Consider the following 27904-nt stretch of genomic DNA (forward strand, 5'->3'; position numbering starts at 1 on the left):
TCTAACTTTTTAAAAATACAGTTTCTCCCCAAGCTTTTGAGAGTGAGGAAATGTAAGGTGGAGGTAAATTCAGTGCAGTTTTATCTAAATGTTATCAAAAACTCTGGTTCTTGTTACTTGAACCAGGAATCCCAAATGAGATCTCACTCTGAATTTTAAGTACAGCAGATTCTGCCCTTGTTTGGAAAAAAGTTGCTTGAGTGGCATCAAACTTAATAGAGTCCCTCAGCTTTTAATTTCTTTATATATGTATATATTTTTTCAATACATTTATTTATTTATTTTTGGCTGTGTTGGGTCTTCGTTGCTGCGCGTGGGTTTCCTCTAGTTGCGGAGAAGCAGGGGCTACTCTTTGTTGTGGTGCGCTGGCTTCTCATTGCGGTGGCTTCTCTGGTTGTGGAGTATGGGCTCTAGGCACGCGGGCTTCAGTAGTTGTGGCTCACCGGCTTTAGAGTGCAGGCTCAGTAGTTGTGGCGTCCGGGCTTAGTTACTCCACGGTATGTGGGATCTTCCAGGACCAGGGATCGAACCCGTGTTCCCTGTATTGGCAGGCGGATTCTTGAGCACTGTGCCACCAGGGAAGTCCCTTAATTTCTTTTTAAAAAGGGAGCAGCTTAGGGTCAGACCTGCTTAAATTCAGTTGGAGGGGAAGTGTTTGGGAATAAAAAAGATGAATTACAATTTTGTTGTTAGGGCAGTAAACCAAAAATTGCTAAAAACTGATATCTAGGCTTTCCCTTGCTATTTGGCCTTTGTGACTGCTTACTAGCACCTCCACTGGAGGGTATGATGAAGGGATAGAGGCGAAAAGCTAATTAGTTTAGCTTCTGATGTTTGCTAGCATTAGAGGCTTTGCAGAAAACTGGTCTGATAAGTTGAACTGTCAGGAAAGTTTCGTTAAACTGCTCATATATTGCCATGGAGAACTGAGGATGTTTGAAGACTTTAAGCATATTTCAGAAGATAATGGATTGCTGTTTTTTTTGTAGTTAATCTTTAATTCAGTATTCTAAAGGGATAGGTTGATTCAGTGAGATCCCTCGACTTTGGTCAGGTACCCCCTCCTCATCCCCTACCCCCCCCCCAACCTAAGAAGAACTTGTTTGCTTTTGAATTGCTTGAACCCTTCAAGAAATCTTCGATTTTAGTATTGTTCAGAAATACTTGTATTATTAGAGTTTGCTAGGAAGAGATGAGATAAAAATACATTTTTCCTTCTTTGTTTTTTGTGAGGTAAACTGGAAGGAAACTTGAATGCAGTGATAGAATAGAAATAGGATAAACATGAATAAATATTTTGATATGTAGTTATCCTTCAAAACAATTTTATTTTTTTTTTAAATGCAAACATGATCTTACCTGTTTCGTAGCTTGGTCTTTTTTTTTTTTTTTTTGCGGTACGCAGGCCTCTCACTGTTGTGGCCTCTCCCGTTGCGGAGCACAGGCTCCGGACGCGCAGGCTCAGCGGCCATGGCTCACGGGCCCTGCCGCTCCGCGGCATGTGGGATCCTCCCAGACCGGGTCACGAACCCGTGTCCCCTGCAGCGGCAGGCGGACTCTCAACCACTGCGCCATCTGGGAAGCCCCGTAGCTTGGTCTTTTTTTTCACTTAGTTATATATCATAGAGATTTTTCACATCAACATATAAACAGTTTTTTTTTTTTTCCCCCGGTACGCGGGCCTCTCACTGTTGTGGCCTCTCCCGTTGCGGAGCACAGGCTCCGGACGCGCAGGATCAGCGGCCATGTCTCACGGGCCCAGCTGCTTTGCGGCATGTGGGATCTTCCCAGACCGGGGCACGAACCCATGTCCCCTGCATCGGCAGGCGGACTCTCATCCACTGCCTCACCAGGGAAGCCCTAAACAGTTTTTTTTTTAATAGCTGCATAATATTCTATTGTATCTTTTAAGTTTAGTTTTTTTTTTGTATTACAATTCTTTAGTAAAAGAACTGTCTTCAGCAGAATTGTGCATATATTCTTATGTATCTGTGAGAATATTTCTGTTGGATAGGTTCATAAAAGTGCAGTTACTAGGTAGAAGTCTGAGTAGTTGCATTTAAAATTTTGATAGGTATTGCCTTCAAAAGGCTTATGTAGCCAAATTTAGTAGTTTAAAAGTAACTTAAAAAAAAAGTAACTTAAAAAGTTTGTCAGTCTGAGTGCATGTGCTTGGCAATGTAAATGACTGCAACTTGAGGTAGTTGAAGCCTGTCCTAGATTCTGTTGGTTCCTGCTTCTTTTTTAAAAAAATTATTTATTTTATTTATATTTATTTTTGGCTGTGTTGGGTCTTCGTTGCTGAGTGTGGACTTTCTCTAGTTGCAGCCAGTGGGGGCTACTCTTCCTTGCGGTGCGCGGGCTTCTCATTGCAGTGGCTTCTCTTGTTGCGGAGCACAGGCTCTAGGTGCGTGGGCTTCAGTAGTTGTGGCACGCGGGCTCTAGAGCACAGGCTCAGTAGTTGTGGCACATGGCCTTAGTTGCTCCGCGGCATGTGGGATCTTTCCGGGCCAGGGACCGAACCCGTGTACCCTGCATTGGCAGGCGGATTCTCAACCACTGAGCCACCAGGGAAGCCCCGTTCCTGCTTACTGTTAGATTGTTTTTACCTTATGATCAGACACCCCCATTAACTTTATAATGAATCTCCATCTGATGCATTCAGCATAGACTACTCAGGTTAGCTAACATGTATTGGTCCACTCTCTGCCAGATGCAGTGCTACATGTAAGGATAGAGATAAAACAAGCCATAACCTTCCTTTTAAGAAATACACAGTCGGGATTGGGGCGGGAGGGCGACAAAACTAGGTGTTTATGTTCCATTATGAGCTGTTGCCCAGGGTGTCATGGGAGTGCATATTAGACCCTAGAGTGGAAGGGACCTCTAACTTCACCTGGAATGAATGGGGAATAGTTTAAAGAGCATGTGATCTTGAGCTAAAACGTGAAAAGCAAAGGTGCCAAGGGTATGGAAGAATCTGGAACTATAAGATTCAGGTGGCTAAGGTGGGGACAGGTTGGAGATGAGGCTGAGTGTAAAAGGGGGGCAGATAAATGTTGTGTGGAAGTTTGAGTTCATCCTTACCCTAGAGTCACTGAAGGATTTTAAGCAGGAGCACAACATGGTTGGAGTTATGTTCCCTCTCTTCTTCCCTTTTTTCCTCCTGCTTTCTAGTAATCATTTTGGTAGTGGGTACTAGGTTGAAGGCTTGCTGAGACAGGAAGAAAGAACAGTTGGGAGATTACAACTGTCTGGATTACTGTAATACGTAAGAGGTTCTGAACTAAGGCAATGGTATTAAGGATGCAATGAATGTGCCTGTCATTCTATATTGAATCCTCCCTATTTAGCCTTCAGTAGTCAGTCAGAATGTCATCTCTTTCTGAAGCCTTGCTTGATCCCTTCAGGAAAAACAGTGCTTTATCATCTGGGTTTACCTTCACGCCTAATTTCTATCTTTTTATCTTTGGCATTGATGACACTGCTATAATTCTTGGTGTCTCCAGCATTAGACCATGAACTCCTATAGCCTTCCTATTATTCCTATCTGGTATTAGTATATGTTTAAGTATTAGTATATGTTTAAGTAAGATGTCTATCAGATGGTAAATCAGTGATTGGGATCGGGATTCATTCACATGGGGCATGTTGAGGGGCAGGAACTGGTTTTGGATTTGGTGTTGGGGATAGGGATGTTGAAAGTAGCTGTATGGGCGATACTGGACCCTCCTTATTCTTTAGGTTTCAACTTAGATGTTTTTGCCCCGGGAAGCCTTTTGTGACCCCACCCACTCTCAGCCTGTGTGAGGGTCCCCCCAGGATTCCCTGATCACAGTGAGTGTCTGTCTTTACGTGGGGCTTTGAATGCTGTAGGCATTTTAATAAAATGTCTGTTGGAGATAATCAGTTGGTATTTCTCATTGACTTTCCCATAAAGACTAAAATTCAAAAACCTCATGTCTAGCAGTTAAGCTCCTTCCAGTTTAGACCTAGCATTGTATATAGTGGTAACACAACATTGTAATTCAACTATACTTCAATTAAAAAAAAAAAAAAGAAAGCATGGGGCTTACAGTTAGAGATTTGAATCGGAATCCTGTCTCTGCAGCTTGGTAGTTGTGTGAGCTTGGGCATGTTACTTAACTTCTGAGCACCAGTTTCCTTATCTATAAAATGAGAATAAGAGTACATACTCGTCTTATAATGTTATTGTGATGACTAAATGAGGATGTGTATGTAAAACATTTAGCACAGTGACTGACGCAGTAAAAGGTCAATTAATGTTAGTGGACATTAGAGCATTTAGTAAATGTTAGTGAACGTTAGAGCAATCATAATAATAACCTATTCTCCAGCCAGAGCTATGATTCCCTTAGTAATTATAAAACCTAAGAAGCCCTGCCCTGTTGGCATAGAAAGTGTTAGGGACTGGGGTGGTGAGGTCCACATTGTTTCTTTGCTTTATAATAAAAATTTTGCTGCCCACTCCCTGTTGTATTCCATAACAAATCCACATTTGTAAAAGAAATACAAAAAAAAACACTTTACAGTGTGTTCCATAATGTAGCTTTTGATACTTCATCACAAAGCACTGCATAGCTGCTTTTTCCCTCTCTTTCTTGAGAAGCTGCACATGTACCACTTGGTTCATCCAAGTTCTGTGGATCATCTCCCAAATCCTTCCCTATTATTTTGTTTAAATTTTTTTTTTTGGCAGTACGCGGGCCTCTCACTGTCGCGGCCTCTCCCGTTGCGAAGCACAGGCTCCGGATGCGCAGGCCCAGCGGCCATGGCTCACGGACCCAGCTGCTCCGCGGCATGTGGGATCTTCCCGGACCGGGGCACAAACCCGTGTCCCCTGCATCGGCAGGCGGACTCTCAATCACTGCGCCACCAGGGAAGCCCGTGTCAGTTTCTTGATTAGAATTTCCTCATCTTTCTCTGCTTAGCACAATCTTATACGTGAAAGCCTACCTCTAGGTCTGTTTTGACTACTCTAACCCTGTCAGTAAGTACTCACAATGCTTACTATGTACCAAGCCCTAACTAGATAAAGTTAGTGAGCATGCAAAGAGGGATGTTAAGGAACTTCCCCTGTCTCGGAAATAGAATAAATTAGTATTAATAAATTGACAACTAGGGAACATTCAGATGATTTTAATTGAGTGATGGCTTTAAGTGCGTTGTACAATTTAAGCAGGAAGAAAGTGATGTGAATCTGAATAGTCTGGAAAAGTTGTTGTGGAGATGCTGTGTATTGAAGGATTAACTTTTGGGCTTAAAGGGTAGAAGGACCTTCCAGGTAGAGGCAGCAGCATAGGCAAAGATTATGGAGTTGAATCTGGGGGCAGGGAGTTCTAGGTCTAAGCCACCTGATGCACTTGCTTTGAACCTTCCAGGTAGAGGCAGCAACATAGGCAAAGATTATGGAGTTGAATCTGGGGGTAGGGAGTTCTAGGTCTAAGCCAACTGATGCACTTGCTTTGATATTGTTTTAAGTTTCATCTCAGAGAATTTGGACTCATGAGAAAGGTACTAGGGGTTATTCTAGAGTAGAGAAGAGAGGCGATAAAAAGAATGGATTACGGAATGGATTGGAGGACTGAGGCATCAGTCAGGAAGCTGTTACGATAATTTAGATGTGAGCTCATGCAGACGCGGGCTGGGTTTGGGTTGGCACTCTTAGGAAAGGAGAGGATACCCCAAAACTGAACAGCCCCCCCTGCCACCTGTACAGCTTTATGAGAAATAAATGAGAGATTTTTATCATAAAGGAGCTGAAATTATGAAGGAAAAGACAGCCTTCTCTCTTAAGAGCCTTTACCTTTTCGGTTTATGTCACTTATTTGGCCCTTCTGCAGACTTTGGGCCCTTCCAAAGCCTGGAGGAGACTTCGACCATTCCACTGTGGTGAACACCTTGGTTGAGATTCTTGTTGCATCCTATCTGGATTATTGCAGTAGCTTCTTCATTGGTCTTTGACTTTTTACTTTCTTTTAATCTGTCTTACCCAACTGGTCTCTCTGAAGCACAGTTCTCATGTGTCACTCCCCATTTGAAAAACCTTTAATGACTTTCTGCTGCCTTTAAGTCTGAGTAAAGGCTGGCTATTGAAGGTTGTCCATTAATGATCTGGCTTCAAACTTCCTTTTCACCTATTTCTATAGTGTTTTCTCTGTTACAATATGCTTTATATTTCAAGCAAATTGATTATTTCTTTCACCCTCCAGGATATCCTATGTTTTCCCACAGTTTTGCCTTTTCCCGTGCCTTTTCCTCTCACTAGAATGCCACATTACCCTTCTTTTACCCCAACCTTCTACATAATGAAATTTTAGCTAATTTTCAGGTTTCAGCTGAAATTTTGATAACTTCACAGACACTTCCCTAACCATCCTTCCTCTGCCTATTTCTTTCTTTGTTTTGTGCAGAGTAATGAGGTGATGGTGGGAAGAGGTTAGTAGAAGCCACATTATGGGCAAGCTTCTTGTCCCCCATTTGATTTTTGCTTCTGTTTTCAGTGAAAGTGCGGTTGTTGGCCACCCAAATGGCCAAACACTTCCCTTTGGGTCCCGGCAGCTTATCAACATTTTTGCAAGGTGGATGCTGCCAGTTTATTCTTGTGTAACTGGAGTCCTGTCTTGGGAATTTACAAGGAATAAGGCGTGGTTCTCACTTGCAGGTGTGGAGTTAGTTTTGACTTGCACTATTTGAAGCAGCCAGATATGTGTGCTTTCTGGAAATCTGTATATACAGAAATATATATATACATGTACAGACATCTGTAGCTATAGAGATAATCTATCTCTAGACAGTGGTTCTCAATTGGGGGTTGTGATTTTGCCCCCTGGGAGACATTTGTCATTTCTGGAGGCATTTTTGGTTGTCATAATTTATAGGAGAGGAGAGTGCTGCTGGCATCTAGTGCGTGTAGAGGCCAGGGATGTTGCTAAACCGCCTGCAGTGCACAGGAGAGATCCCCTTCCTCCACAACGAAAAATAATTTGGCACAAGTCAGTAGTGCTGATGTTGAGGAGCTCTGTCCTAGGGGTGTACTTCGGCTTCCCAGTGCTGCTTGTGTTAGGTGGAAGTTTGTTCTTGAATCTGTATTGCAGTTTATAATAATAGAATCATAAGCACAGGAAGGGACCCTAGAGGTCGCATATTTGGACTTTATTCTAACTTGTATCCCTCAGAACGGTGTTCTGCAAGATATTGATAGGTGTAATGGAAAAAAGATGTTTATTTGTTAAAGCTGCAAATATTTGAGTATTCAGTATAATGAAGTGTGTTGTGAATCTTCATCAAGGAAGTTTCTCCTAAATGTGTTTGCCTGCTGAACCCATTTGACATCTTCCAGTCTCCAAAATGCTTCCTTGGAACTGGGAAGGAAACTGTTATTACCTAGCCCAAACTTTTATAGCCTTTTAAAGGACTTTGATAAGATAGCCCTTGTTTTTGTCTCTTCAAACTTACTGCTGAATCTTAATTTATGTCAGTGACAGCAGGTACATTAGCTCCATCTGTTTTTTTTTTGGTCAGATTGTGGTTTATTAGATGAACTAAAAAGTTGGAATATTTTAGGTTCCTTTATTCTGAATGTACCATATAACTTTACTATCTGTCCCCACCAGTGAATTGGAAATTATAATCCCAGCCCGAAACCTACCACCCAGGTTGTTATGAGGATTAGTAAGTAATTATAGCTTTTAATGCTTTGTATTCTTTGGAGAAAGATGATTTATCATAAACTGTTTTTGTAAAACTGCTTAAGTCTGACAGTTTTTCTCTGCTCTGAATTGTTGAGTAGTGATGTTTTTTGGGATTCAAGTGGGATGGGAATCGTTTCAATCAACATTTTGCTCATTATGTTAAATTTAAGAAAGATATTTTGCCTTATTCACATTTTTTGGATCTTTAAGAATTTGCATTATTTTTGCTTGCTTCCTTTTTATTATATAAGCAATACATGTTTATGGTGGAAACATTACATAAGCCAGAAAATAAAAGACAAAAGAATCTTATCACCTACATTTTAAAAGAGAAATGAGGTCATAGTATGTGTTTTATTTTTTAACACCTTTTTTTTTCATCTCACATTTTTTCGTTTCAGTAATATTTGCTTTTTGTCTATAGGTTATAATAACAATGCAAATAATGGGTGCTTGTGCCAGGCACTAGGTTAAGTAATTGAAAGTATTTTGTTTAATCATCACAGCAGCCTTCTGAGGTCAGCTCTGTTTCTTGCAGACGAGGAAATTGAGGGAACAGAATAGTTAAATAATTTAAATACAGGTGGAGCCAGGATGTGAACCTGGACCGGCTCCCCTTATCTGTGAATGTCTTTGGGAGTAATATTGCATCTCAGCACAGCGTTTCAAGTCAATGAAGGGAGAGGGGTGTAGTTTTTAATATGTATATTTTTAACAGCAGTTTTGGTGTAGAAAGATAAAGATTTAGGAGTTAGGAATGGAATTTCTTCTGAAGACTTCACTTTTCCCCTTCCCTATTTATTGAGACAATTGTTTTAGTAACTACTCTTTGCAATGCATCCTATGGGGATATTGAGACCAAGGACGGAGTGTAAGCAAAATAAATTCGCTTTTGAGGTGTATGTGATTAATGTCAAGTTCTCGGACTGCTTGCGGAGGGTCAGAGAAATCTTGAAACAGATGGGATTTGAGTCAGCAGGTTTTTCTTTAAGTTGTGAATTTTTAAGAACTGAATAATTCTGAAATAACTTTGGTATGTTTACTGCTTAAGTACCTCTGTGGTGTGAAGTTAATTACACCCCTCTTTTTACCTGAACTGTGTGAACATGAGTTTTCGTCAGTAAGTTTTGTGGAAGCTGTGTAACATCTGTGCCCTTGCTTGAGTCCCCAGAGGGAGGCTGTTTCCTGCTATTTCTGAGACTTAACTGTAGTGCTTTGGGGTAGTAGGCTATATCTACTCTCATATGCTGTATTAATCATCTGGCACTGATAATGTGCCTCCTTGCATTGCCAGTATCAACTGTATATTGATATCAGTGCGAAAGAGGATATTGAGTTGATGGGAAAGATCAGATAGTGATTTTTGTTTATGGGAGAAAATACCTTTTATAAAATTGACTTGAGGTATTTTGAATAAAGAACTTACATTGGTTCATCTGTCAATTCAGCCAGTGTAACATAACTATTTTTTATTACATTAGGAATTATTTTTAAATTTAAAATCAGAAATAGGAAAAGTGGACGTAGAACAGTCACACAGAATGCCATATGCTAGAAAGTCCATGAGGATAAAACTCTGTAATCCCCAGAAGATCTAGTTTAATGAATATAGGATGTTTGTTAAAGTTATTATAAGCTTAGAGTGAGAAAATTTTGGCAATTACATAGAGCACTAGTCAAATTTGACCTATAAGTGTATTGGTATTTGTACGGATGTTTTCTCAGTCATTTACTTAAATATTTCGATACTAACGATTTGAATTGCCATACTATGAAGAATCTTAGTGTAGTACTACAGGGCTTACCGTCCTATGTTGATTGTTATCTAAAGATAAAATGTTTGACCAAATTGGAAGTTGCTGTCATTTTTTTTTTTTTTTTTTTTGAGGGAGGAGGAGGTTGCGTTTAGTTCAGTGATTCATAAACTTTTTGGTTCCAAGGCCTCTTTTCACTTTTAAAAAATGTTGAAAACCACAGAGAACTTTTATGGGTTATTATCAGTAGTTGATTAGAAACTTCGAGAAATTCAAAGAATAATTATTTACGGGGAACTCCCTGGTGGTCCAGTGGGTAGGACTCCGCGCTTTTACTGCCGAGGGCGCGGGTTCAGTCCCTGGTTGGGGAACTAAGATCCCACAAACCATGCAGTGTGGCCAAATTAAAAAAAAAAAAAAAATTACGAATTCATTTAAAAATAACAAACCTATTACATATTATGAAAATAACTTTTTACCAGAACAAAAAAAATATTAAGTGTGAATAGCATTATTTTCCAGTTTTGCAAATCTTCCTTATGTCTGGCTTGATAGAAAACAGCTGGGTTCTCCTATCTGCTTCTGCATTCATTCTATTGTGATATGTTGTTTTGGAATTATATAAAGAAAATCTGACCTTGTACAGATGTGTAGTTTGGAAAAGAGAGGAGTATTTAAATAGCCTTTTAAAGTGTGGCTATCCTTTGATACTGTACTCAAACTTGGCAAGTAGTAGTTCATAAAGGTTAGCTGCACTATGGAATCTAAAGCTGTTTCAGTGAGTTTTTCATACTCTGTCACATTAATCCATTGGCTTGTCTTGCACTTACTTTACCCATGCACTCGTTTCTAATGATCTTGGTCATTTGGTCATTCACTGAGTTATGCAGATCTTCCAAAGGTTGACACATTTCATTATGTGGTATCAAATTCTCATTCACTAATATCAGCAGTAGTCTACTTAATCAAGACTTCAGTATTGGGGAAATATTCAAGCTCATGGTGGTGGATACACGTTTTCAAAATACTTATTTTTGCTTGAAAACTCAGATTTTCTCATTGGCAACAAACATCATCATTGGATTTCCTTGAAGTGACAGGTTCACTTTGTTCATTTTCAACAAAATGTCTGCTAACTATTCAAGTCTGAATAATCATAGTTTGTCAGTTGTTCTGCCAAGTAAAAATAGTGTTCTGTGAAGGGAAGCTTCTAGTTCAGCTTGTAACTCAGTTGTACTAGTGCTTTTTCTCAGATTTCTTAAAGCAGCAGAAGTGCTTTATGTCTACTTTCCCTTTCATTGCACAGAATATTTGTATACCTATATATATATACACACACACTGAAGACTCGAGTGGAGATTTTATAAAGTTCATTATTTTCATATTTTCACCAAGGACATCAAAGGTCAGTGGTACTAACCTATTTATTGATTTATTTTTAAATGCATAGAGAATACAGTGACCAGTGGTTATTAGTAGTTTGGTGCCTTTGCCCTGAATTGTGCAAAGGTACCAGTAGTTTTGCTCAGACTTGTTTTTGCACCCTTACTGCGAATGTCAGCACTATGAAAAAAGGCAAATAACGTTTAATATTATTATTACGAAAATGCTTTGATCTTGTGGACCTCTGAAATGGTCTTCGAGTTCTCAAGAAGTCCATAGGCCACACTTTAGGAACAGCTGGCTTAGTTCTTTGCATAGATTTCCTTTTACTCTCAGACCAGATAAATCAAAGGGGATAAAGAAGTGGCAAATGGCTGAGGTTTTTAGCTTGGGTTACTAAATGAAAGCAATACCATTACCTGAGATAATAGAAATGGGTAAGGAGTAAAAAGAAAGTCAGTTTTGAGTTTCAGGGGGCTTGAGGAACATAGAGGTGGGGATGTTGATTAGTGCAGCTGAGCATGTTTTTCTGAGTGCTAGGAGGCCTTACCATGTTGCTATAGTGGTTGTTGCCAAGGAAGTGAGTTGAGAGAGAAGAGGGCAGAAGAATGGACCTTGTTGTCAAGGACGTCTGGAAAGGAGAATTTCAAGAAGAGTGGGGTGGTCAGCACTACCTAAGGCTTCAGAGAAGTCAGATAGAATGCGGACTGAGGCTTGAGCATTGGATTTGATGATGAGATTACTGGTGACCTTTGCCAGAGCAGTAGGGGTAGAAGCCAGATTATAGAAGAGTGAGAAGTGCAGAGGCAGCTATTTATAACTTTTTTTTGTGTGTGTGGTACGCGGGCCTCTCACTGTTGTGGCCTCTCCCGTTGCGGAGCACAGGCTCCGGACGCGCAGGCTCAGCGGCCATGGCTCACGGGCCCAGCTGCCCCGCGGCATGTGGGATCCTCCTGGACCGGGGCACGAACCCATGTCCCCTGCATCGGCAGGCGGACTCTCAACCACTGCGCCACCAGGGAAGCCCTATAACTATTATTTCAAGAAGCTTTCGGGTAAAGGAAAGAGACACATCAGTTGGGCAGTTAATTTGAGAGGTGGGCCATACTGAGGACAGCAAAAGAAAAGAAAATTGATGAAGTGAACTGGTAACACAGGTGTGATACAATTAAGCTTTTAGTATAATCTGTCTTGCAGAGAAGTGGGAAGCTGACGAACATTGGATCCTTTGGCCAGAAAAATGTACAGACCTGTGACAATTGGCATAGAAACTTTGGTAGGGATGAGGAGTTCCTTACTAATTCTTTTCTGTTTAATTACTGGGTGCTTAGTTTGATACATTTGCTTTAAATTCACTAATTTCAAGAAGTTTTAAAGATATTTTTTAGATGCAGATGATTTAACTTTAACAATCTGTGGCTACTTTCAATTCATGGTAACAAGTGACAAAAAAGGATGGAATTCTTTCTCTTGTGCAGGGATTGTGGCCCTGCCCCAACACATCTCCCCTTTTGGTTTGAGTGTTTTTCTTCTGGAGGCAGAGTTTGGTTAACAGCCTCAAGTAATGTTTGTATTAAAAACATGTGTGTTGTTTTCTAACGTGCTTGTATTTCTAACTTCCTTTTCTTCTTTCTCTTCTAGTCTGTTCTCTGGGGAGGCGGTAAGGGGCTGTGGAGCTGGCCTCGGCACCGGGATAGGCTGGACTTCCTGTCTCTCTGTGCTGAATGGCTGCGATGGCGCCCGCTCTCACTGACGCAGCAGCTGAAGCACACCATATCCGGTTCAAACTGGCTCCCCCATCCTCCACTTTGTCCCCTGGCAGTGCCGAAAATAACGGCAACGCCAACATCCTTATTGCTGCCAACGGAACCAAAAGAAAAGCCATTGCTACAGAGGACCCCAGTCTAGACTTCCGAAATAATCCTAACAAGGAAGACTTGGGAAAGCTGCAACCACTGGTGGCATCTTATCTTTGCTCCGATGTAACATCTGTTCCCTCAAAGGAATCGTTGAAATTGCAAGGTGTCTTCAGCAAGCAGACAGTACTTAAATCTCATCCTCTCTTATCTCAGTCCTATGAACTCCGAGCTGAGCTGTTGGGGAGACAGCCAGTTTTGGAGTTTTCCTTAGAAAATCTTAGAACCATGAATACAAGTGGTCAGACAGCTCTGCCACAAGCACCTGTAAATGGGTTGGCGAAGAAATTGACTAAAAGTTCAACACATTCTGATCACGACAATTCCAGTCCCCTTAATGGGGGAAAACGAGCTCTCACGTCATCTTCTCTTCAGGGGGGTGAAGTGGTGGCATCTGAATCTGGGGACTTGAAAGGGGGTATGACCAATTGCACTCTTCCACATAGAAGCCTTGATGTAGAACACACAACAATATTTAGCAATAATAGCACTGCAAACAAATCTTCTGTAAATTCCATGGAACAGCCGCCGGCACTTCAAGGAAGCAGTAGGTTATCACCTGACACAGACTCGAGTTCTAACTTGGGGGGTGTCAAATTAGAGGGTAAAAAGTCTCCCCTGTCTTCCATTCTTTTCAGTGCTTTAGATTCCGACACAAGGATAACAGCTTTACTACGGCGGCAGGCTGATATTGAGAGCCGTGCCCGCAGGTTACAGAAGCGCTTACAGGTTGTGCAAGCCAAGCAGGTGGAGAGGCATATACAGCATCAGCTGGGTGGATTTTTAGAGAAAACCTTGAGCAAACTGCCAAACTTGGAATCCTTGAAGCCCCGGAGCCAGTTGATGCTAACTCGAAAGGCTGAAGCTGCATTGAGAAAAGCTGCCAGTGAGACCGCCACTTCAGAGGGACTTAGCAACTTCCTGAAAAGTGATTCGATTTCGGAAGAATTGGACAGATTTACAGCCAGTGGTATAGCTAACTTGAGGTGCAGTGAACGAGCATTTGATTCAGACGTCACTGACAGTAGTTCAGGGGGAGAGTCTGATATTGAAGAAGAAGAACTGACCAGAGCTGATCCTGAGCAGCGGCACTTACCCCTGTGAGTAGAATCATGCATAATGTCATTCTTGGGAAATGTTTGGACAAGAGAGAAAGAGTTGGTGAATTCCCATCATGGGAAGAATGGGCTTCTTTGTATATAGGTGCCTAGATTTCTTTCGTTTGTCTTTTTCCTAATTTTAGGTAGGTGGGTGCATGTATACCTGCTAGTGAAGAAATGGAAGGTATATTTGGTACAGCGTTTGTGTTGCTGTAGGGTAAAAGCTGTTAATTTCCCATTGAAATCTTACTAAGAAAAAACTGGAAGACTTCCAATTTGTAAAAGTGTACCCATCCTTTCAGAGTGAATAATTAGGTTTCTTTTGAAACTATATGTAGGATATTTTTGTAAGTTTATAAGGCTTGACTTCACATTTTGTTGTTTCTAGTAAGTGGGGCCAAAAGTTTAGTTGACCTAGTTAAGTTTGCTGGAATTTATAGTTGCTTCTAATTGAGCTTTCAGCAGAGAATGTACCCAGTCTTTAATTTTAACACTTGAGATTTCCGTATGTTTTAAGGACTAATAATCAGAAAATGCTTCAGAATATTTTATAGGTTGCCTCCAAGCACAGTCTGCTTTCACAACCTCATTCTCTCCCTAAAAGAAACCATCTTTATCAGATTTGGATTTTATTTTCTCTCAGTTAAGTAAAATGTATTGACATATTTGGGATAAATTTGTACTGGATTTTCAAAATCTGTTGGTTTGAGGAAAATTATTCATAAGCTTTGTGTGGCACTTTAGATGGACCTGGTTGAGCCAGAGGTGCTTTACTCTTGTTCTTCCCTCCTGACCCTGCATTCTGCTCCTGACAGATAAGGAAGTAAAATATATCTCCTTAAAGATAGATCAATGTACATTTATCGAGACTTATGAGAGAGTAAACAGTAGTTGGAAAACAAGGGCAGGGGAGTTGACTAGTAGATCCTCTTTCATTTCCTTTTTGGGTAGGGATGTTGTAAAGGTTGGATTACTAGAGAAGGCTGAAATAGGTGGATATGTTGGAATAATTGGCTTTCCCTTGCCTGAAATAAAAAGGTGACTAAGGTTTTCACTGGAGAATTCGTTGAGACAGCTATGCTTTTAAGCATAAGTAAATTTCCTTTTTTTTTTTTCAGTTTTGTTTATGTTATTCACGTGGATAACACTGTATCCGAGTATGAAATTTTGTTTTTTGTTTCTATTTTGAGTGAAAAAATCTGGATAATTTTGCTGTATTTTTTCCTCATAGACCAAGTTCCATTACCATTTGTTAGTTTACTGTGCTCAAGAGTCCATTTCTATATTCAGGTCTAAAGCAAATAAATTTCAGAGCCTTGCTACTGCTGTAACATAGTTACCGTTCCTTAAATGGATTAGTAGCTTAAATCAGCTTGCCAGTATTTGTGGCATTATCCCCACTGACTTTGCTGCGTAAACCACTGTTTTAAGAAATCTTGGTTAACAGTTGAATATTTTGTGTTTAAAAGTAATTTTGTGTAACATACTGTAGTTGAAACATTTTAAGTTTCCTGTACTTATTTTGTGTATTTGATGAAGAAAAACACCTAGACTCTATAAGCGTAATCTTTTCAGGATACATTGTATTGGAAACATTTCTGAGTTTTGGTAATGTTGTGGGTAACTGTTCCAACCCGGTGAAATCAAAATACCTAAGAGAGAACTTTTTTTATTTCATGGGGTAAGTCTAGTGATTTGAAAAGACCTCTTAGTCCATTTCACTTCGTTTCACTTCTTCTCACATAATGGTTTGTTGATTGATAGGGTGTGAATTATAAGGACAACTGAGGGATCATTTTAGGAAACTTTTTGGGATCAGTTTAATCCTTTTACAATGAAATCAACTAAATAATGCTTTAAAAAGTTGAGTTTCCATCTTCAGATCATATTAAAGTAAGGACAATTTGGACACTAAAAGTACTGTCAAATAAATGTACTTTTTGCATATTATGATATATATGAACTTATTGACAAAACCACCAGTAAAGTGTAAATACTTTTAAGTTCTTGTTAAGCAAGGTTACCCAATTGACTCCTAAGGCTAGTATTTAGCCAGGTGTTTGTTGACCTTCTGAGTATTTTAAAGATTTTCAGCAATTGGCCAGTGAGAGTGGACGCATTGCTTTGATTAAAAAAGAAAAAAAACCGGGAGGTTCTCTGGATGCTGAGAAGCCTTTTCTTTGTGATTTAATAGTCCCTCCCAAATCTTATAACCAGATTTATAATTCTTGAGTCCTGGAATAAGAAGTTAGTTAACTCTTCAGGAGCTTGACCCAGCTGGTGAATTTCAACTTTTTACCTCTTACAGTAGCCTGTCTAGTATTTCACTCCTTTGCTGAAGTACTGTCAGAGATAAAGTCAGTAGATTTAGTCTGAGCAGCCATAATGAAAATATTTAGTAGAGAAGACTGTTGAAATGAATTGTTTTTAAATGATGTTGCTTAAATTACAAGTGGATGGTTCTCTGAAAATTACAAGCTTTCACCAAGAATTCATGTGTGTTTTTCCTTATTTCCTATGTTCCAAGAGGAAAATCAATGATTCATTGTAAATCCTAGGCACATGCTAGCAGTAGCAGAATGATTGGTTTTATATGTTGTTGAGAATTTTGTGTTTATCATTTTACAGTTAGTAAATTCTAATATTGCTGGATGAGACATGTTTAGAGAAGTTCTTTCCTTTTCCTTGTTTTTTTTTTTTTTGGTTAACTGATTTTATGTTTAATTTAAAACTGTTATACCTTTTTATTTTAAGTTCTTTTTGGAAAATTATCCAAAAATGTTATATTTGTATGTCTTCTTGTCTTGGTACATGTAACTACTACTTTGGAAAATCTGCACTACATTGAGTTTGACCTATATCGTTGTTTAGTAACATCACTGTGGAATGAGCAGGAATTTAAACATCATCTTAAAAACTTTTTTTTTTATTTGAAGTATAAATACTTTGATTTACAATGTTTTGTTAATTTCTGGTTAACACCAAAGTGATTCAGTTATACATATATCTACGTATATTCTTTTTCATATATTTTTCCGTATGGTGTATTACAGGGTATTGAATATAGTTCGCTGTGCTATACAGTAGGATCTTGTTTATCTATTTTATATATAGTAGTTTGTATCTGCTAATTGCAAACTCCTAATTTATCCCTCCCCCACCCCCTTTTCCCTTTGGTAATCATAAGTTTGTTTTCTATGCCTGTGAGTCTGTTTCTGTTTCATAAATAAGTTCATTTGGGTCATGTTTTAGATTCCACATGTAAGTGGTATCATATGGTATTTGTCTTTTTCTGATTTACTTAACTTAGTATGATAATCTCTAGGTCCATCCATGTTGCTGCAAATGGCATTTCATTCTTTTTTTTTTTTGATTGGAGTGTAGTTACTTTACAATATTGTGTTAGTTTATACTGTACAGCAAAGTGAATCAGCTTTACGTATAGATGTATCCCCTCTTTTGGATTTCCTTCTCATTTAGGTCACCAGAGAGCATTGAGTAGAGTTCCCTGTGCTATACCATTCTTTTTAAAAACGTCATCTTCTTGATCGAGGGACTAGAAAGGAAGCTGTATGTTTCAATAAATACCTCAGTGTTTAATTCTTAATTGTAGAAGTATGAATAGAAGCATTTATTGATAGTTATCTCGTGTTTATAACAAGAACTGTTGAGTGTGTGCTTGTGCGCCCACACTCTCTTCTTCACTTTAGTTTTTCTTTGTATTCCTCCTTCTCATTTCTAAGAGTTTCGTTCTGCTATTTTGTTAGGAATTCCTGGACCTATACCTAGTTTTGCTGAATTTAGTTTTCATTTTCTTACTCTTGTGCTTGTAAACTTTTATAGTAAGTACCTGTAAAGAAAAAATTCTTTTCCAGCTATTCTCTTAAATGTATTCTTAGATCATCAGTGTTCTGAGTACCTGGATAGTTTGTAGACCTCTTTTCCCTTAAAAACCAAAAACCAAAAAACTCTGTAAACTGTTACCATAGGCTTATCTTGAAGGTTAGAATAAAAATAATTCCATAAAACATTTTGTTAGTGACTACAGAAATATATGTTGTTTTATATGTAAAATACATCTTTATGTTACACAATGCCTTCTTTATAAGGACTTCAGGACAAAGATATGCAACCAAGAATAATTGTATTTTTTCCTAAGCTTTTAAGTCTGTTTTTATTACCTGGCTGTTATAATTTGTGTTGTTCACTAGGTCTCCATTTTCCTGTTGGCTTTTTGGAAGTTTAGAGCCAAATTTGTAGGACTTACTGTTGTACTTGTTTTTTAAGCCTCATTCTTGGCTTCGTTTTGTTCTCCCTGTTCTTGTTTTATTTTCATGTTTTTATTTTTTTAAATTTATTCTAACCTATGTTTTATTTGTCTGATAGCCTCCTGAGGTCTGTTCCAGATCAGGGTTGAGTAAAAATAAACTAGATGCTCAGTTTAGTGACACTAAAGAAGTTATTTGAATTTTGATTGTCTTGATTGCGGTGACTTTTATATGTTTCTGGGGAATTTCACCCTTTTGGAGTTGTTCATGAGGACTTAAGGGTATAATGAATGACTAGTGTGTTTGTTGATTTTGCTTTTTAGTTACTGTGGAATGTTTTGTGTTATAGCTCATACTTGAATTTATTAAGTATTCACAGATGATGTTGCCAAAGGTGGCAGTCTACTTGATTTGTCCTTATTTTCCTATTCCTTGTCCTTTCACAGAATGATGGAGTGAGAGGTCTATTAGCTGGAAACCTAACATCTAACCCTTCTTTGCTACAGACTAGCTATAGGGCTAATCATGTTACCACTTTTTCTAATATAAATGAGGAAATTGATCTCTAGGGCTTAAACTACTTTGAATTGTGACAGCTCTGTCTTTAACATTGATGGAGCTATTCTCAGCACCATTTTTTTGCATTTGGGGAGTCTGAGGCAAAGTTCCCTGTAAGTCACTGGTGTACCTCGAAACAAAATGGCTTTCTTGACTTGTGACTTAGAGCTTTGATTCTTTTACTACCTTAGGTCCCCTTTCCGCCCCATAATCCATTAAAATGATTATTGTGGATCTCACTGGGTGTGATACATATGTGGGAATAATTCCATCATGTTCTTAGAGAAGTTACTTCAGAGCTGAGTAGACTTTCACTTGTCAGACATCTTGTTCTAATTTAATCTAATCATCTTTGATTATGTTTTTTTTTTTCTTTTTCTGCTAGCCTGCATATTGACATCCAGTGGCAGAAATAGGAGCTTCTGTATTTTCTCCGTCTTCTCCCCCCCACCCCCCACCCCCCGCCTTTTTTCTGAGAAGTTATGTAGGTAGTGAGAATTATTCTTGGTGCTTCTTGTATGATTCTGAAGGAAGGAAGTTAGGCAGCAGGAATTTGGGGGTTACCCGTTTGCTGCAGATCTAGTTGCTCCAAATATTTTCTGTTGCCTTGGGATTGGTGTTTTCATTCTTTAAAATTGAGTGAAGGGGCTTCCCTGGTGCCGCAGTGGTTGGGAGTCCGCCTGCTGATGCAGGGGACACGGGTACTTGCCCCGGTCCGGGAGGATCCCACGTGCCGCGGAGCGGCTGGGCCTGTGAGCTGTGGCCGCTGGGCCTGCGCGTCTGGAGCCTGTGCTCTGCGGCGGGAGAGGCCACAGCAGTGAGAGGCCCGTGTACCGCAAAAAAAAAAAAAATTTTGAGTGAAGTACAGTTGACCCTTGAACAACAATGGGGTTAGGGGTGCCCACCGTCTCTGCAGTTGAACATCCACGGCCCTCTGTATCCATGAATTCAACCAACCACAGATCGTATTAAATGTTGAAAGAAATCTGTGTCTAAATGGATGTGCACAGTTTAAACCCATGTTGTTCAAGGGTCAGTTGTACACTTTTAAAGTGGTCATATATAAGTACCTATGAGTGAGTGTGTAAGACGTGAGAGATGCCATAGGTAAATAAACTGAGTTTCTATCCACAAAAAGTTTATAGTTTTGATGTGTATTGGAGACATGGTAGGTAAAGATGACTACTTAGAACAGTGCCTGGCATATAGTAATATATGGTAAATGTTGGGTGATGCAAATGAAATAGGAAGAGATCACAGCTGGTTGATGGAATTGGAAAGAAAGGATATTAGAAATGAGTCTTGAAGGATGGCTAGGATTTTGGTAGAAGGTTGTCTTGGTTGTGGCCTGATGAGGTAGGTCAGTACAGGAAAAAGGCACAGCAAAGACAGAGGACAGAGACTAAAAGGCATGGGGCTTTAGTGGCTAGAGTGGAAATACTTTAGAGATCTAGTAATATAGGTAAGTGTAATAAATGTAGTGTAAAAAGGAAAAGAGGAAATTCCAGAGGTGGTGCAGAAATAGATTTAATGGGATTAATAACAAAGGCGGTATGGGAAAAATAGGGAGGGATCATCATAGATGGTTGAAGTTTCAAGCTTGGGTGACTATAAGAACACACCTTGCAAAATAACCCTTATATGAGGGTTCAAGTTCTTTACCAGTGTCTCAGAAATGAAGGTTTCTGTATTACTTGTAAGTTCCAGCAACTGTTAAAAATCAGGAAATGGACTTCCAAGTAATCCTGTGTAAACAGAGAAGGAGTTGACCTCTACAGAGAGGCCTCAGAACCTTACATTGGAGACTTTGGAATTAATTAATTCGCTTATTAGATGTATTGAATGCCTACTCTGTGCTGAGGTGCTAAGGGTAGATAGTGGTGAATAAGAGAGACACAGTCCCTGCCCTGCCCTCATGGGCAGTATAGGTGAGAAAGAGAGATTATTTGAGCAAGTAATCATATAGTTAATGATATATTTATAGTGGTGTGGGTGCCACAGAAACGAAGTTCGGAGTGCTAAGGGGGTGCATATTAGGAACATCTAATTAAGATAGGTGGGGATGTCCTAGCAAGTATCTTGAAGAAGTCACATGTAAGTTGAGACCTGAATGATGAGAAGGAGTTGGTGAAAAAGAGAGGAGGTGTGTTACAGAGGAAACGGCATGTGCTAAGGCCTTGGGAATGGGAGGTGCTGGATGCTTTCAAGAACAGTGCAAAGTGTAAGGAGAGTAGTGAGAAATGAGGCCAGAGAGGTTGCTAGAGGCTATGTCACGTAGGTGGGCTTGTAGGTCATCTCCAGTTTAAAATTGTATCGTGAAACCATTGACAGAGTTTATATATCATTGGATTTTTTAAAGACCCCTCTTATTGTATGAAGCGTAGAGTGGATTTAGACTTTGGGAAACCATTTAGGCTGCTGTGGTAAGCTATGTAAGAGAGTGGGGACTTGGCCTTTGGAGGGAAGAGTGAGGGAACTGGGTATTTTGGAGGTAGGGTGACTAGGACTTGTGATTGATCGGATGCGATGAGTGGGATGTTGAGAGAGAGGGAAGAGGAATTATGGGTAATTCTCAGATTTTTGACAGGAGTAACTAGATTGGATGGATCTGTTGGGATGAAGAAGGAGCCAATGGGGGATGTTACTGAATGTGGTCCATATTTACTAATTTTCATTTAAACATTTTTGGCTGTTGGGCATACCCAGAAGTTTCAGTGTCATTTGCAGAGCACCCTATTAGATTCCATCAGCAAGATAAACTGTTTTACTAGGAAAAGCTTGGAGTCACATTGTATTTCAAATGAATAGTACTTTAGTTTCTCTGCTCTCTCCCTGAGCAAAGACCAACATGGATTAGATTATAGTCAGCCCTCTGGATCTGCAGGTTCCACATTGGTGGATTCAACCAACTGCAGATCAGAAATATTTTGGGGGGGGAGAATTCCAGAAACTTCCAAAAAGCAAAACTTGAATTCAGAACTTGAATTTCAGTTCACTGGCAACTATGTATTTAGCATTCACATTGTAAAGTATTTTAAGTAATCTAGAGATGATTTAAAGTATACAGAATGATGTGCATAGGTTATATGCAAATACCCTATTTTATATCTGCAGACTTGAGCATCTGCATTTTGGTATTGGGGGGAGGGGAGTCTGGAACCAGTCCCCCTCGAATACCCAGGGACATCTGTATTTTGCAAGGTAGGCAGAAATTCGTGCCTAAGGCATCTCCTTTCATAACTACAAGTTCGTTGTTTTTTTCCTGTTTTCCATTGTGTATCTGGGAAAATTATGCTATCTGTTTGAACCAAGGGGCTCAGTATATAATAAATATAAAGAGTAAATCTTACTAATTTTGATTCTCATTAATTAAGGCTTTGTGGCAACTTTAACCTATTTGAATTTAGTTTTATTTTTCTTGGCTGCGTCGTGCGACATGTGGGATCTTAGTTCCCCAACCAAGGATCGAACCCGCACCCCCCTGCATTGAGAACGCGGAACCTTAACCACTGGACCGCCAGGGAAGTCCCCCCATCTGTTTGACTTCATAATTGTATAATTATGAAGAAAGGTTTTGCACCAAAGTGGTAAGCCAGATTGCTTTGAAATTAGTTTTAATCTAGTAATAAACGTATCTGAAGAGTCTTCCTCAAACAGAATATACTGAAAAATTGTTGTTAAATTGTAAATGTTGTTCGTTGCTCTGGCAACCTATTTAGTAACATTGTAGCAACCATATAGATTATATTCAGAACTCAGTAAGAGGATATGTGGAGAATATTGTGTGTGGGGGGGCAGTGGGGAGTGGACATTGAGGAATGGCAACCAGGAAGAGGGGTTAAATTCCATTTTAAATCATTTTCTGGGACTTCCCTGGCAGTCCAGAGGTTAAGACTTCGCCTTCCAATGCAGGGGTGTGGGTTTGATCCCTGGTCGGGGAGCTAAGATCCCACATGCCTTGCAGACAAAAAACGAAAGCATAAAACAGAAGCAATATTCTAACAGATTCAATAAAGACTTTAAAAATGGTCCACATAAAAAAAATCATTTTCTTAAAAGATGTTTTACTTCTTCTGCCTAATAGAATAAAAGGCATGAGCCAGGGAACTGAATGATACCATTTATGTGTGTGACCATTTTCTTGTTCATCCTTAATCCCTGTTTCCTGTTTGTTCTTGTGGTACTTGAGAGATGCATCCTGGTAAGATAGAAACTGAAGGAGACAGAGCTAAGGGCTGTTGGGATTAAATTAGTCTGAAACGTGGGCCCCAAGAAGGTTTTGACTGAATTGATTTGGTTGAGCTAGGAAACATTTGAAATCAACTTTGCCTAATCAGATAACATAGTTTGAGACATACTGATAGAGGAAAAAAAGTAATAACCTACATTTGTGGAATATTTGGAGGTAGGTAATATGTTAAGTGCTTTACATGCATTAATTTATTTAGTCCTCACAATACAATGAGGTAGATATTATCTTAGTTTTACAGACTCAGACTGAGGATTGAAAAGTTTAAGTTACTTGTTTAATGTCACATAGCTAATAAGAAATCAGGATACAGTCGTCCCTCAATACTCTCAGGGGATTGATTCCAGGAGCCCTGCAGATACAAAAATCCCGAGGAGGCTCAGGTCCCTTATATAAAATGGCCTAGTACAGTGAGTACAGTTAGCCCTCCATATCTGCAGATTCAGCCAACTTCAGATGGGAAACCTACAGTTAAAGAGGGCCAGGGACTTGCCTGGTGGCGCAGTGGTTAAGAATCCACCTGCCAGTGAAGGGGAAAAAATAATAATAAAATTATTATTATAAAAATAAATAAACTGAAAAAAAAGAGGGCTGACTGTATTAATCTAGGCTGTTTACCCACAGCTTGGGCATAAACACTACCTATTTTAGTGGAAATAGAATCAAACTGTCCTTTGGATTTGGTTGATGAGAAGAGATTTACCGAACATCATGTAAAAATATGGCACTTTATGGTTAAGAAATGTAAGTAGTATTAAGGAATTTGATAGTATCTTTTTTTTTTTTTGCGGTACGCGGGCCTCTCACTGTTGTGGCCTCTCCTGCTGCGGAGCACAGGCTCCGGACGCGCAGGCCCAGCGGCCACGGCCCACGGGCCCAGCTGCTCAGTGGCACGTGGGATCCTCCCGGACCGGGGCATGAACCCACGTCCCCTGCATCGGCAGGCAGACTCTCAACCACTGCGCCACCAGGGAAGCCCTGATAGTATCTTTTGAGGAAAGGTATACCAAGTATATTCTTTTTTAAAAAATTATTTATTATTTGTTGCTGCGCGCGGGCTTTCTCTGGTTGCGGTGAGTGGGAGCTACTCTTCGTTGCAGTGTGCAGGCTTCTTATTGTGGTGGATTCTCTTGTTGCAGAGCATGGGCTCTAGGCGCACGGGCTCAGTAGTTGTGGCTCACGGGCTCTAGAGTGCAGGCTCAATAGTTGTGGCGCATGGGCTTAGTTGCTCTGCGGCATGTGGACCAGGGCTCGAACCCGTGTTCCCTGCATTGGCAGGCGGATTCTTAACCACTGCGCCCCCAGGGAAGCCCCCAAATATATTCTTAACTTACAATACCGTTACTCATTTCTTTTGTGGAACAGGAGTTGGATGGATTGGGTGGGGCATTTTGTTAAGGTAGATGTTAACATCTAGGAAGTGCTGGGGGTGATTATTTTAAAAAAGAAAGAGGGAATTCCCTGGTGGACCAGTAGTTGAGACTCGGTCCAGTGGTTAGGACTCAGTGCTTTCACTGCAGTGGCCCGGGTTCATTCCCTGGTCGGGGAACTAAGATCCTGAAAGCCTCATGGTGCTGCCAAAAAAATAAAAATAAAAAGAAGGAGACAGGGGAATTAATAAGTATTGATCACACCTTCTGTATGTTAGGTGGTTTGCATTTGGTAAATCTTTAAAACATTCATATGATGAAGGTGATATCTTCATTTTATAGTTGAGACCCAAGACTATAGATATGTTAAATAATTTGCTTGAGATCATGGAGAAGATGAAAGCTAGGTCTTCCTTACTGCTCTCTCTACTGTTTTTCTCCTGGAACTGATTTGGCAGGAGCAGAAAGAAGATTCTGTTTGGAGAAATGGAGCAAACCTGGAGGTGCATAGCTCTTCAGATGCCTCTCTGTCGGCCCAGTACACTGATGGGCATGGCATTGACCGTGAGGGATGATGGGAAGGTTAAATAGTTTCCCTCTACTATAATAAATCTAAGGAGGTGCTTATTTCATAATTTTTTTCCCAGCAAATAAACATTTTTGGTATTCTAAAAGGATGATTTATATTTCAACTTGCATGGAAAAATCCTCTTTATTTCCCCAGTTGCTGGAAAAAAGAAATTTTTTAAGATATGAAAGTATTTTATGTTCTTTCTCCTTTAGTCTTCCCTGTGCTTATAGCTGATGCTTGAACTGTTAGCATGTACTTAACGTTTATTATTTTCCTCAAGGAATCTCTGGTTGTAAAGCAACTATACTCCGATAAAAATTAATTAAAAAAAAAAACTCTGGTAAATCTGATTACTATAAGAACTTGAAAGGCATGAAATAGCAATTGAAGAATATCCTGATTGGTTTTCAACCCAATTATACAAATTTTTGTCACTTCAGTGTCTGAGTATAAGGTTTATCATTAACGTTTGATTTCTTATTTGATAATCACCAGAAAACCTGAAGGATGAACTAGAAGTTATCATTTTTCTTAGCATGTGTAGGATTAGTACTAAAGAGGGAACAATATAGTAGAAAGAATTTTGGACTACTATTGAGAATTGTTCATTTTAGTTTAGTCTTTTAATCTTCCTAGGCTTAAGTTCCTCACTTATAAAATCTCGATTATACCTTTTTGAAAAATATTTCTTGTTGTTTTGTAATGATGAGACCCAAGCTGGGATGGGAAAGGCCTTTGTCACTGTGAGCCATACTACCCTGTTTTGCTGATTATGTTGACCGTCCAGGCAACCCTCTGTGTAGCTCACACTGCCTGCATTACCTCAGGGAGTCCCCAGACTGGGTCCCATCAGGGAGTTAATGGTGGAGCCGCAGCAGTCTGCGCACTTGTTTCTGTCATGGGGTAACCTGGTGTGTGTGCCTGTGTGTAACTTTTTATTTTTTTTGTTGTGTTCTACTTGTGGCAATGAAGAAATCTGAAGGTTAAGTTTACAAAGTGTGGACCCTGAGGATGGGGTATAGTGAGAGTAAAGACAAAGGCCTTTACCAGAAAGGTATCCTTTTCGCTTAATAAAGCTGTTTTTGGAGTGTTACACTTTGAAAATAAATATCCCTAATGAAAAACATCTGTCTCTCCCCTGCCCCTAAAATAAACAAAACAATACAGAGTTCTCTTGTTCCTGTTTCTTTCCCAGAAGCAATTGATCAAAAACTATTACAGATTGTAAAATCAGTTTATATAGAACAAGTAAAGAGACTTGTTGCCTTTTCACACTGCCACATATCAAAGGCAGAATTTCAGTTATTGGTCTTTAGATGCGTAAAGTTAAAATAGTTGAATCCTTCATTGATTCATTTAGTTGCCTTTCATAGACTTTTACTCAGAAAATGAAAAGATCTGGGATTTTTCTAAAAAATTTTTTCTTCATATCTTGAGGGTTTTCATCTGAGTCGCTGTGACCCCTGTTTCTCTAGAATTCCAACTGGGTGAAAATGTTTTTCTTTTTAAACTGGCAGTTCCCCAGCATATTTTTCCAGCAAGTATTCTTTGAGCACACCCTATGCCTAGTGAATTTTGCAAGATATTTATTCACAAGGCTGGAAGACAGGTCAGTCTTCTCTTTGTAAGATGAAAACAGTGAGGCTTGCTTAAGACTCATTTTGCTTCTGCCCAGCTTTATTCAAAATTGATCTTTTATGCAAATACATTCAAGCATTCACAGAAATAATCTGACTTGGAAGTTTAAGTGGAAAGGCTAACTTTGTATTTGCAGGAAGTTTGGTGCACTGATTGTCCTCCCAAATGAGAACTCTATTAATTTGCTCTTAGTGATAACTTGATAATAAGTAGGGCTCAGACCCAAGAGTTGAAAAGTGTGAGGTGACTTTGATATTTCCAAGTGTGCTTTCAAGATGTTGACATGATATGTATATACTTGGTTTCACGTTTTATTAGATGCAGGAGGTTATTATTTCCACTAATGTCTAAAGCAATATTAGATTATTTATAATTCCATGGTGTCCTCTAAATAGTGTGATGGTATTCCCAGATGAGATAAATTTCCTTAATTTCATCCATGAACAGTAAGATTGCCTGGCAGACTTACGGAAAGGTAAAGAACAGCATTGTCTTCGGGTGTTTCCTAGTAGGCCAGCCTTCAAAGAGCTACAGTTTATATTCCTTTAATAGAGTCCTTCAGCAGTGATCAGAGGAGTTAACCAGAGTTGATCATCGGAGTAGAAACTAAGATGTGTCATCATTGAGGGTAGTGAAAAGTGTCCCTATGGCAATTCCAGAAAAGGAGATCCAGAATTCTCTGAGCAAAGAATAAATATAAAAAATTTCAAGGTAACTCTTAATTATTTGGAGACTAACCTTTCAGGATTGTGTATCATCAAGATAAACGTTGCCCCCAAAGGGCAAGGAAACACTTCTCTGATAGTAAAATAAGGAATGATGAAAACAATTAAGTAGAATCGAGAACGTGGTTCCTGCTTTCAAGGAATAATTTATGTGACTGATTACGCATATGGCCCGCCCCCCCCCGCCCCCCCTCAAGTAGAAAAAGAAGCATTAGAATTAGGCAGTGTTTGCTGAGTACTAGATACATGGTACTGGCATTAAATGCTGAAATTTAGGAGGAAAGCGTGATTGCTCTGGGCTAATAATAAGTAAGGTGATCTGAAGACCTGAGAAGAGATGGAACTTTAGTTTGGATCAAGGATGGCACTTAGGTTTCCAAGAGAAATAGGATGTGTCAGGTGCAAGGATGAGGAGCCTGAGATGGAGGATGTTGTGTTGGGTAACAGGGAAGGGAGCTATATGCCACAGATAAAAGGTTCAAGAAGGCGTAAGATGAGGTTGGAAGAGTAAGTTGGGGTCATATTGTTTTTGAATGCCAGGATAGTGCATTTTGATTTTATCCTAAGAATAGTGGAGAATCACTAACGTGGGAATGGCATAATTAAAGTGCTCTCATAAGGAGTCTTTGAGAGTGGATGTGGACTGGATGGATCGGA

General features: G+C 39.6%; 1 protein-coding gene across 12 annotated transcripts in view; it reads left to right on the forward strand.

Moving 5' to 3' along the window:
* The window catches only part of KANSL1 (KAT8 regulatory NSL complex subunit 1), a 175165-nt gene that overhangs the window by 33039 nt on the left and 114222 nt on the right, over positions 1–27904 (forward strand). For 7 of the 12 annotated variants that reach the window (XM_049701420.1, XM_049701422.1, XM_033438978.2 and 4 more), the window contains one exon: positions 12494–13868. The exons of 3 other annotated variants lie outside the window; for them this stretch is intronic. In XM_049701420.1, the coding sequence (XP_049557377.1) occupies positions 12577–13868 (1292 nt within the window). In that variant the 5' untranslated portion in view covers positions 12494–12576. Of the gene's footprint in view, positions 1–10856; positions 10875–12049; positions 12129–12493; positions 13869–27904 lie in introns of those variants that run through there. 2 more of the 12 variants (XM_033438975.2, XM_049701414.1) reach the window with 2 other exon arrangements.

This window comes from Orcinus orca, chromosome 19 (genome assembly GCF_937001465.1).
Source record: "Orcinus orca chromosome 19, mOrcOrc1.1, whole genome shotgun sequence".
Taxonomy (NCBI): domain Eukaryota; kingdom Metazoa; phylum Chordata; class Mammalia; order Artiodactyla; family Delphinidae; genus Orcinus; species Orcinus orca.